The sequence below is a fragment of the Arctopsyche grandis genome, chromosome 9 (genome assembly GCF_051622035.1).
Source record: "Arctopsyche grandis isolate Sample6627 chromosome 9, ASM5162203v2, whole genome shotgun sequence".
Taxonomy (NCBI): Eukaryota; Metazoa; Arthropoda; class Insecta; order Trichoptera; family Hydropsychidae; genus Arctopsyche; species Arctopsyche grandis.
Window position 1 is genome coordinate 17,346,926 of NC_135363.1, and position 12,995 is coordinate 17,359,920.

A 12,995-nucleotide genomic window follows, 5' to 3' on the forward strand; every position below is an offset into this window, starting at 1 on the left:
ACAAAAATCAATACAAATTGAAAAAAAAATGAAAAACACATTCTAGTAGTGAGTATCATACTTTTTCTTCTTCCAACTGTACGGCTTCTCGTTTCTTCCGCAACGCCACTTTATCGGCGTGGTCTTCTAATAATTGTGATCTATGCGTCGATAAATATGCTAATTCTGTCTGCACCTAAAATTGACAAAACATACATACATATAATAGTAGACATACATACATATAATAGTAGTAAAAAAAGACAAAAAAATAAATACATATATATTTTAATGTATACCTTGAGATATTCTTTGGTGAGTTGATTGTGTTGTTCGTATATTTGTACGGACGCTTCATTGGTGAAGTCGGGTGTGACGGGACGTAGGTGAGGATCGAGCATCATGTGCATGGATTCCAGGTCAGGTTCGGGAGGCTGCTGCTGATCTGTGGGTGAATTGGGCCGGTCACTCGTGCTCGTGCCAGTTGGACCGCCGGTATTCGTCCCTCCTCCAGTGCTTACAGTACTTGTTTGATTAGTGTTACCTGGAATTAAAAAAACGACGATTTTACTAAGCTATTTAGAAGTGTCAAATCAAAACCGAGACTTATAAAACTAATCGATAACTGAATTTGCTAATGTGCATGGTAATAATAATGAGATAATCCGTAATGTTTGCAAGGTGACAGCATGACAGAAGAACAATTAATTCAATTTCGTTTATATTTATTAATAAATATGAATAAAGTGCCAAGAGTGAGATTTATATTCAGATGACAATCATTAGGGGAGTTATTTTGATAGTAACAACTATTTATAACTACAAATTATTGAATAACAGTTGCTATGTAACCTTAAATCGAAAAAAATAACAACATGAGATAATTTAATTCAGTACTATTGAATAGTTCTTTCATTATTTCATTAATATATTCAGATTTGGGCTATGCTAATAAATTTTTCTATTCAAAATTCAAAATGAGAAATAAATTCTGTAGTGTTCATGTTGAAAGAATAAAATAGAATATCAAATATCAGATACAAATTAATATTTTCTCATAAAATCTTTTAATATTACTTGATAAAAGTAAAAAAGATTCATAAAGTTTGCGATTGTTAATATGTTACTAACATCGATGGGATTCTTTTTTAAGAACCAATTATGTATTATGCATACACATTAGCTTTTAATATCCACCTTTTCCCACTAAATAATTATATCTCTGGATATTAAAAAGTACTCTCATAACTAACTAGACTAAACTAGATTAAAAGCTTTTTTGCTCTCTTGCTTTGAACACTGATGGAACAGTATTGTTATTTTACAATTGCCCTGACGAGAAGCCTATTTCTACTCTCTTTTTAAAATTATATCTTCCCACGATGCCATTATGAGTTGACCCTGAGGGACGGACACCTATGGTATTAAACTTGTAAATATATAAATTTGAAATCATATTCAAATAGTGGTGACATAGTGAGTAGTACGGTTTTTGCCAGTTTGATGAGGAACCATTTCAACAATGAAATCAGATACATAACAACCTCTGATAGGAAACGACCGACCTTGAGTCAAAAATATCTAAATGTGACCAGCAGCACTGCAGAAATACTTCAAAATAAATTATTTTCAATCGAGGTCAACCTAGGGCTTGAACTGGGAACTTCTCGGTGGTTAGCATTAACGCAACTACCGAGCTATGCTGCTGGCTGAATAACTGAGGAAAATAGTACTTTGGCGTTTTATCTTGGATCACATAGAACACATACTAATTAATATAAAATATTAATTCGTAACAAGCTAGAAAGCACATGCACAGCCATAGCGAAGCCATTGTTTACCAGTAGAGGTTCAAGGTTTAAAAACCAGCCGAAATCGAGTATTTCTTCGTTTTTTATACGCTGCTGGCAATATCTGGATGGTTATTAAATCGAGATCGACCGTCTCCTGTTAGAGTTCATCATTTTATCTAACTTAATTGATGTGACGGATCCAATACAATCTTCCATGTTTCTCGCAAATTCGAATTTGTTGATTGTTAAATACATACATATACCAACATTTTAGAATGTGTTCAGTATTTTTGGCTATTTATCGCTTTGGGGCAAATTGTTATGGTAAAATGAAATATATAAAGAACTATTTGTGTCCTTAAATTTAAAATTATTTCATCTTATGGTTCAATCGAGCATTTATACGTGTATGCTAGCGCACTGGTTACAAATAAAACATTGACCTAACAGGATAAGCAAGTAAAAAAAAAAAAACAACAACAACAGTTGATTCTTGCTGCAATTTTCCTCAAAATTTAATTAATACGATAAATGCAAATAACATGATTAAGTGTGAGATACTTAGGTTTAGAATGTAAACCTTGATGTTTTGTTATTTAATTATAATATTTTATTTTTACCAGTCGCATTATGAGATTGCCCCAAGGCGATTTGTACATATGTAATATATTTAAATTTATAACAATATTATAAATTTGAAATTAAATTCGAATAATGGTGATAAACGAGGGCAGGAACCGTTTCAACAAAGAATTCAGATAAATTGGCAAACTATAAGATAGGAAACCATCGACCTGGAGTCAAATACATCTAAGGTCTGGCCAGCAACACTGGATCACGGTTCGAGCCCGTAACCCTTCTGTTGCTAACCACTGAGCTATGTTGACAGTTTATATACAAAACTACTGTTAATATACATAGGACAGTGACTCGTGGTCTTCACGATCAACGACGCACCGTGATCTGGTGCTTCCCTAGAATTCGGTTGTTTACGTTTGTCGAATTGAAAATTCACGTGTACTTTCGACCTGCACGGGAAAACGTGGAAATGGGAAACAACAACTTGGAGCATAGCGATGCTCGACGTTGAAATAATTGTCATTCTGTTATTCAAAATGTGGTCGATGCCATAGAGAAAATTTAAATTTAAATTCAGGAAGAGGCGAGGACGAGGGAGGGGTGGCACCGGGTCTGAAGAATTCGGTTTGGTGCTCGTTCAAGCGAAATGACACATCAGGAAGACGTGTTGTCAACCCAACTGTCACCCGAAACGAACAACTTTCTTGCGACCGCACCGCCGGCAAAGCGAGCCAATTTACTCTAAAAATCTTTTTCAGGATGATGTTGTTTAAATTTAAAAGTCACAATTGCATCACGTACAAATATCGAGAATACATCCAAGAAATAATAAGGCACATTTGAAGAAAATTTCCGTATTTTCACAATCCAAGTACGTTAATCGGAACATCAAATTCGACGCGGTGAAAACATCAGCGAGTTTCAGCTGAAGAAAATAGTAATACATTGCAGACAATGTGTTTAAATTAGATGAACGGAAAATTCTAGAGCGATTTAACTGAATGTGCGTGTATATACATACAAATATGTATGTATACGCCGCTTATTGTAATCGGTTTCATGTTTTGATTGCACTATTTGAAATTTCACCTTTCGGTCGACTTATTCCAATTACATAATACGTTTACAATTCAAACAATCTAAATAAATTCGCGCTTTATATGTCTACAAATACATGGAAGAGTCCCAGAATAAGCCAAATTGATATCAGAATGCCAAATCCTTCAACGAATTTGGCACTTCGGGATCAATCTCCGCTACATGTGCATTAAAACGACGCACAGGAAACCGTCGAATGAATGCGAGTTCTCTCAACGAGGAAAATACTGTCGGAGTTGTGCTCGCAATTTCCGGGAAAAAAGTGCCGCAGAATCCGGGTTCGGGAACGCACGCGTGTGTGTATATGTATATAAGAGACTGTTTGTGGAAACAAAGCCGAGCCAAAACAGAAATAATTTAATATGGGCCGCTTCGTACGAGGGGCAGGCGCCGTATTGTCCCGGGGAGGCTGACGCATAGTCGCGGGTTCAGTCGTCGAAGATTTGTTTGTTTATTTTGGTCGTGAGTCACGAAAGTGGCGAGAAAAGTGTAGCACTGCACTGTATCGGGGGTGGGGGGTGGGGGATGCACTCGCGGTCTCACTGTAGAAAATCCAGCTGCAGCTGACTGTGTCGCGGACGGTGGTGCAGATGCTGGGCGCGGGAAGGTCGCACATGTCGACGTGAAGATGCGCGCGCGCCGACCGCCAGCTGCGGACTGACAACGGGAGGGGCCCCACCACCCTCCCGACTCCCCCTGCATCCGTCTGTTGCATCGCTGTTCCCTCCCCCTCCCCCTCCTCATCTCTATGCAAGTTTTCCCGCTTGGGTGGAAGCTGTGTGAAAATGAGCGAGCTTTGGCCGAAGCGCGCGGTTGGAAAAGTCGGTCGGGAAAGTTGCTTTCAAAATTTCAGCTATTACGTTTTGAGATGTTTCAATGGCTACGTCCACACTACCGATATCTTTACGAATTTTTCCATAACCAGTTCCTAAATAGCAACCACATGTTGCAATATGGGAACTGGATATGGAAAATTCGAAAATATCGGTAGTGTGGACGTAGCCTATCTGAACTTTGAATATACATATATGTACTTACAAAGTTACACTTTCATTTGTAGCATCATAAAAACCAGTTCATAATCGACGAACTGAATAGATTTTCCGCATGGAAAAGTCACTTTGTAAAAGCAAAAGGTTTTATCTGCTATATGTACATACGTACTAGCTGAACCCGGCATGCGTTACAATGCCACAATAAAGCATGGAATTCCCGTTCCCGTTTCCACTTGTCGGAAAAATGCAGACAGTGAACACATTTGAAATTATTCAATTGTTTGTTTATTTTACCCTAACAACGCAGGTCGCGATGCGAAATCAATTGAAATTATTGCGTTGCAATGCCACTCATTCCCGTTTTTCTCGTTTTTGGGCGATTTTTTTAACAGTAAGCTTCCCGGACATGCATAGAACAAATCCTGAAAGTTCCATCGTAATCGGTTGAGTGGTTTAGGAGCCTTTACGAGACAGACATTCATTACTTTTATATATACATATATAGATGTACATATCTGTGGCGTGCTTTGAAATTCTTCCTGTTTATGTCGCACAGTCTTACTTACGTGAGAGCGAGCAAGATACAAGGGGACTAGATGACGTCATACCGAGTCCCCTTGTGTCCCGCTCGCACACACGTAAGTAAGGCTGTGCGACAAAAATAGGGAGAATTTCAAAGCACGCCACTGTTACATACATATGTACAGTGAGCGACACAAAAACCTACATATCTGAAAATTTTCGAATAATCTCATTTCATATTGATTTGCAGCAGTATTATACGAAAGTATACGAAACATCACGAATAGTTTATAAAATCGATTCGGGACCACGAATAAACCATAGATAACACATGGAATGACGATATAACACTAGACGTTATAAAGATTTGTAAGACACCATGCTAAGAAGAATTTCATGGATTATTCAGAATAGGGGAGTAATAACAAAATATTAGTTATATTTTAATAAAAAAAATGTAAATACATTATTTAGATTATATATAACACATTTATGTAGTTAAAATTACGTTAAATTAAATGAAAAAGCTAAAAAGTCCCAAAAACCAAAAATGCATTTTCAAAATAAATTCAATACCTAAATAAATATATATTGATATAATTCACTATTTGTCTTGTTTTATTATTTTAATGACCCTGGTTATAATTTAGCACATTTTTATTTCAAAAATACTGCTGCAAATCGAAACGAAATGAGATTATTCTAAAATTTTCAAGTATGTACGTAGGTTTTTGTGTCATTCACTGTATATAATTTAATAATAGAACATACATATACATTATGTAGATTAAACTAAGTACGAGCTTGATTGAAAAGTTTATTGGAAAAGGTTTTTCAATGTTACGTTCATTATGAAAAATATGAAATTCTCAATCAAATTTTGAGTCAATCTGTTAATGAAAAGTTACTTTAAAAATTTGAGATGATTTTCCCAATGGAAAAGTCTCTAAAATATACATACATAAGTACATACATATTATATACATAGCTTAAAATATATGGATGTATATGAAGGTTTTTCATATACATGTACATATCTTAAATACGATGGAAATTTATGGTAATTACGAAAAATATTAGATTTTCTATCAAAATTTAGAATAGAATATTTATTCTTTAATATACGGGGTAGATATCTTCTACGAAAAGTTGTGACTTCATGACTAAAAACATTCTTATATTCCAATATTTCACCTCGAATTGATCAGTGGCTTACGATGATAAAAGTAGATCAACATATTGAAGACTCAAAAAATCAAACGAAATCAATTGGAAACTAAACCAATTTTTCCTTCAATGTACATAAATGTGTCTAGTAACTTTTTCCTTATGGAAAGAAAATTTATTAATTAAATTGTGTGACTCACAGTTATTAGCATGGAGATAACAAGAAGAACTTCATACGCTGAATTTCGTTCCATGCATGCATATTATATGTTAATATTGCATATTATATGCAATATTTTAGATTTTCATGGTAAAAAGAACAATAAAACAGCAGAAAAACGAATAGTTTATTAAATCTATTACGGAACTGAAGTGATGGTTTTCGGGTGTTTCTTTTGAAAAAAAAAAGAAGATAAAGGAATTCTCACGAAAACATTGCTTTATTAGATAAAGTAAAAAATAAGAATGACTAATATTAGTTTGAATAGTGTGGGAGAATTTTATGTAATGAATAATATGATACAGAATATTCAAATGACAAAACAAATATGATGATGTGGCGTATGTTTGCATGTGCACACCCTAATTATGCAAATTTACCTTATGGTTGATATATGTAGCTCACTACTGCGAATTGATTACAGTTTATCTACGGTAGTGTTGTTTAATCGGAAAATGCTTCATGAATCATTGATTACGATATACATATGTACATATGGGTGTAATCGATACGGTATGGAAATTGAGAGGACACAATTGCACAGTACAATTAAATTGTATTTAATTGTTCTAAATACAAAATAGAAACAACAAAGAAATAGTGGTGAAATTGAAGACAAAACAATTGTAATAGTAGATGTGGCTCAACTAGACTAGCGGAATCGTGACAATGAAAATTCTATTGTTGATATAAGAATTACATATGTATAACGAACAAAATACCTAAACGAAATTGGTCCGACCCAAGTGGTATTTCCGGACACTTCTACATTCCGAAAAATAGAGAAATTATGAAATATTACTTTTTCGCGTATACGATTCTTCCACGAGTTAAATATAAATATCTAAAACGCATTGCTAACTTTGACGTGCCGGCAGGTAAATAATGAGTCTACCGGCAAAACAATCTGACGTTTGGCACGCGGGTCCATAGTCTTGACAAACCCAATTTCCTCTTTGAACGAAAGCCACAACTTTCATAAAGTCATTCCGAACGAGATGGTTCTGTGTGGGTATTCTTCGCAATTAAAGTTTTATCTTTATAAAGATCAATAAATTCAAAGAGAACACAAACAATCTATTCTGAAATCCTACATCTCTAGAGGATGTGTGTGCAATCAAATGTGCACATCTGCTTACTCGTGTCCTAATGAGGTGATTATAAATCACCGTGTCATTTTAGGAAAACAAATAGTGATGAATCTTTAGAATATGACCCACATTGGGGTAATTTCAGTAGGTAGCTGCTGAATTATGATCGCATTAAAATCATATTATGGAATTGCAAAAATCGATGTACTATATATGTATGTATGTACATAAATTCCGCTTGGTTTATTTAGTTCATACAGTTTTAGTCTGATCTACAGATAAAAAGACTTACTGGAGCGGAGACTAATCAATATTTACTAAGTTTGAGCGACTGAATTCGAATATGACAATACTCGTTTAAGAGATATGTACACGCGTTAAAAAAAAGTGCAATTTTTATGTAATTTTGGATTTTGCAGTCTTTAATTAATTAAAAATCTAGTATTACTGTGTTAAAAGTGAGTATTGTAAACAATAGTCAGATGTTATATCTATTGATAGTGATATTTGATCACTTTGAAATACGTATAATTAATTTTCTAGCGAATTTAAGTCAGAAATATTTTTTTTCGCAATATTATGAGCTAATTTCGCTAATTACAAGGTTATCACGCTTTTGACTTAAAGACTGCAAAAGCTAAAGATCTGTAAAAATTGCGCATTTTTTTAACTGCTTATATGTATGCATCTCTGTAACGAAATCAACCCAACAAAAATGATTGTCATATTCGAATTCAGTGGGCCAAACCTAGTAACGATTGATGAATTTCCGCTTCCTGTATTTTTTTTGTTGCTCATTGTTATTAATGTTTTCGATTGTTGTGCGATAACTAATCTTAAGTAGGTAAATGAAATAATTCTGTCTTCCTATTTTCCCACTTACTCTTAAGTAGGAAAACTATTCCCAGTATTTTTAAGTAGGACTAAAGGACTGCTTATCAGGAGTAATATGATTACGTATGTTGAAAATAAAAATACGCCTCAAATTTCAAACACTCACTTCTAATGAAAACTCTAGCTAATAACAAGTAATTAGTTTGATATTTTTGAGGTCTAAAAGTTTTTACGCAGATTACAACCACTCTGTTTTCAAATTCTTTCGGAACCATAAAAGGACATAATTATTGGTTTTTATTCAATTTTTCAAAAAGCAACTCCTACATAGAAATATCTACCCACCATTGTGTAAGATATTGAAAATTTCAAGACATACTGAAGTCAATCGACCAAAGGGCGCACACCGTTTCCGCAACTACATACAATAGGGAGTTCAGAGCCGATGTCTCTTCGGCGTTGGCAAGCAAATGGAAGGAAGGACGGAGAGACAGACGAGGAGAAGAGATCTTGCTTGTGCGGTGCAACAAACAAACCGCGCTTGTCTATTTGCGTCTTCCTGACTCATACCGCTCGCGCTCTACTAAATCCGGACTCGGACACCACACCCCGCTCCCCCTAAACACGCCGATACACACGAGCCACGTACACAAAATGTAGAGAGAGAGAGCTATTTGGGAAGAAAATCTATTAGATAATGCGTCGGAAAACTTTCGAGTTGCCCTCAAAAGGCGCGAAAATCGCACTAGCCTGCTACAACCGAGCGTTCTCGGAAAAGGGTGGTTCCTCATAACACTCGATAACTCATAATTAGTCGTACGGAGATGACGCATGGTATAATCATATTACCAAATATGACTTTAATAATCATCGTCGAACAAAATCATATGAATAGTTGCCGTTGTATATAAGGTTATGTTTAGCGTTACACATGTGATCGTTTCAAAATGGCGACAGTCAACCCACTGTTATATGAAAGACGCATTAAAAAAATAAATTCACTCAAATGAATCACACTCTTCGTGTTACAAATCGATGATGAAACGTTTATATGCATGTAGGTTGATGCATCTTCAATATGATACACATGCAGATTGAACAGAGTTGTCACAGTTCTACGTGTAATTGCTATTGTTGACAACTGTCAGATTCAGAGCATTGTTCCACTGAAAATAAGTTCAATCGACTATTAATAAACTGTAATTAAGAATAAAAATAAGAAATCAATCATTTGAATCAGCAAATCAATCTTCGAAGCATTCAATCTAGGGCCTACCGGTAAAGTTTAAAAAGCTTATTTTATAGAACGTTCAAATTTAATACTAAATACGGATTTTGATAACTCTATGAATTCAAAGGAATAAAATGGATTCTGAGAATTTTGGAACTTGATTTAATTAAACCACATAAAGCATTAGATAAATTTGTAGAATCTTTTAATGTCAGAGAAAGTTGGACCTTTCTAACCACATACATTTCTTCCTCTATTGTGATGGTACTGTCACGATAATGTTGCTTACGTTAATTACTCTAAGAGTAGAAAGTTTGAAATGTTATTGAAATTTAGAAACTGCAAATCGGCTACCTTTTAAGTAACCTTCTTTATACACTTGTAGATAAAAATGTGTGAAATAGGAAAAGTAGGCAATGCAAATGCATTCGTCTATGAGGTTTATGTAGTCTTAATAAATTATTGTTGATTTTAACACAACCCAACTACATTTACAAACCAGCAAAATAACTCAGGCTAGCATATAATGCTAATAACTGATGGGTCACAGGTTCGAGCCCTGATTCAATGTTGCTGACCAGACCTTGGATGACTTTAAGTCAATCGTTTCCTATCAGAGTTTGCCAATTTATCTGATTTCATCATTGAAACGGTTCCTACCAAATTGGCCATCTACCCTAATTTGTCACCATTTGAATTTAATTTAAAATTTATAATACTGTAAATTTATATTAAGTACAAAGTTTTGCCATAGATGTCGCCTTGAGGCTATCCCGTAATGACACCACAGTAAATAAAATATACCCATATGGGAAGCTTTTCGATATTATACACACGTGTGTTTTTAAATCTTCCTCATACAAAAAACTTCAACATTCAGTTTTAAACTACCATTCATTGATATCATACCAGCATATCTTTATCCAAAACATCGATAAATAAATTTTATATTTGGTGAAACTAATAAAAACCTTCAAATATTCATATATGGAAATTGACTGGATTTTTTCGCGTAGAATAGATACACATTGGACCAAATTTTTAAAGTGCATATGTAAACAGGAAATGTTTACATGTGTATGTACTATTCCTTAAAAATAAACAAAAAAATATATAATCGTGATTAAATGTAAAAAATAATTATAATGTACGACAGTTTATATGTTACAGTTGCAGTTTATCTTCTACTTGGAATATATTCCACCTAACCCACATAAGTTGATTTATATGGCGAATTACATTCCAAATGTTCAAAATATATTACAACTGAAAATACGTATCAACTATAAGTTGGTACCGGGTAGGATGGAGAGGTTAGATTTTCGTGAAAACGTCACTCGGCTAGTAAATTGAGCTAGAAAGTCACATTTTTGTTTTGAACACATTCTTATAGTTATCATAATTCAGTACTCAATACGTTTATGAGTAAAACCTAGAAAATTTTAACGCATTATTGAATTCTAAATTATTCGTAATAACATCAGACCTGTCAAAATTCAACTGTTATATTACAACTGGCGCACATTGTTGAAAGCGTATTTGCGCTTGTAGATATATAATTTACTAGTTGAATTGTATTCGAATATGAATGACCTAAAACGCCAGTTGGAATATATTACAACTGAAAATATACATACTTCGACTGTAACATTCGCACTATGTACCCACCTATAGTATGTAATATTTGTACATAGATACAATGTTTGGTCACTAATACAGTTCCTATATACATATGTTTGTTTCCAAAACCCATTCAATGAAATGGAAAGTCGAGTTTTCCTTATTTTTAAAATCCACGTGTACAACCGGAACGACAATCGTTTTGGTATAGTAAAAAAGCATTTACAGGATTTGCACGCTGTCGCTTTTCAAAAGCTTCGGTACATGTTATACATGATTTGGACAAGCGATTCTTCATTGTTGCGCGTGACTCACTTTGCGACACATCAAGCTGCGAAAGACCAACGCGAAGAGTACGGGTCATTACACACACACACACTCTAAGCTAAAAAAGAAATTGTTTTTTAAATAGCCGAAGATATATTTACCGCTCGAGTGGCACAAGCGAGCACACTCACACTCGCAAATCGAGCTAAGCGGAGTAGAGAAAAAAGAGAAAGAATCGCCCACGACAAATAAAATATAATAATAGACGCGGGGCGCGTGGATGAAATATTGGAGAGACGCTGAAATGTCGCGTTTCGAAAACGGCGATTGATCGCCGCCATATGGACACCAAAATAGACCGATTATAGGATAGTCGGAGAGCAATTTGGGACCTTTTAGGGCTGCTGCGCATCGCCGACAAGACATGCTGGCAGTGGCGGGGATCTACAGGGTTTTGGTCGGCTCGCGGGGCATCGCCAGAGGCGAACCGGTCGGTCTGTGGGGTATATCCCGCGTGTCGCGCCACGCGCCACAACCACTTTAATCTGCACAGCTGATGCTGGCCGCAGACGGTTGCCAACTAAACACCAATCCCACGGGATACTAAATGGATATGAGTGGATTTTTTTTATTTTGACCCACCGGTGGCTTTTTCGCATTTGAAAAATCGCCGGGTAAACGAACTAAATACACGACCGAATGAGTCACGTCACATTCATTACACACCTAAGTTTTCTCATTTTTTTTTTAAGGGTAGTTGCACACCTAAGTTTTCATCAGTGAAGTGTCACTCTATATAACACAAAAAAAACCATACTAACACACTTGTGAAGAGTCTCAGTGATTACTAAAGGGCGGATAATCCAGGAATTAGGGCGTTTTGGGTCTATTTACAAATCTAGAGTGCAAAAAAAAAAGGTTCTAAATAAAATTGGACAAAGCACAGCGAACAATTAACAATGAACGGCACGCTTCCGGTCTGACCTCTAGCGATTACAACAAAATGTCTATCCCCTTCAGGTATAAACACAGATTACCTAAACATAATCTGCTTTAGATCGTTGACTTTAGAGAGTCTTAAGTTAATATTATGTATTAGATGTATTATGAGCATTTATAAGAATTGTAAATAGGTTTTTGAGCTCTTTTTCCTATTATGCTGTACATTAACCCTTTGGCTGCTACGAGGTTTTTCAATGTCCAAGCGAAAAATGCTAACATTTGTAATTACTTTATAAAAAAATAAATATAATATATTTTTTTACATACTTGCTTCGCCGAACGCGCGTAATTTTTTTAATACTTTAAATACATTTTTAAGAAGCAGTTGTGGACTCGCGCTCTCTCTTTCTGTCTTGCTTTTACATGCGTGCGTGCGAAAGAGATACCTACATATATACACTAAATAAGTTTTGACGATTGTTTCCGACGCATTATTTTTTTCAATTATCTATTTTTAGACATCTATGTATTTGTCGTTGTTAAAACATGCGATACATTTGAAACAGGTAGCGGTCTTTCTCTCTTTCTTTCTTGGTTTTAATTGTGTATGTGTGAGCGAGACACACAAGGATGCGAAGTTTCTAATAATCAAATAAT

General features: G+C 35.0%; 2 protein-coding genes across 3 annotated transcripts in view; both read right to left on the reverse strand.

Moving 5' to 3' along the window:
- Window positions 1–12,995, reverse strand: part of LOC143916946 (uncharacterized) — a 572,328-nt gene that overhangs the window by 553,806 nt on the left and 5,527 nt on the right. The gene's annotated exons all lie outside the window — the stretch shown is intronic.
- Tak1 (TGF-beta activated kinase 1) overlaps window positions 1–12,995 on the reverse strand; it is a 51,071-nt gene that overhangs the window by 1,491 nt on the left and 36,585 nt on the right. For both annotated transcript variants that reach the window (XM_077438224.1, XM_077438223.1), the window contains exons 9-10: window positions 279–523; window positions 62–175 (exon numbers count right to left, since the gene is read on the reverse strand). In XM_077438224.1, the coding sequence (XP_077294350.1) occupies window positions 62–175; window positions 279–523 (359 nt within the window). The remainder of the gene's footprint in view (window positions 1–61; window positions 176–278; window positions 524–12,995) is intronic.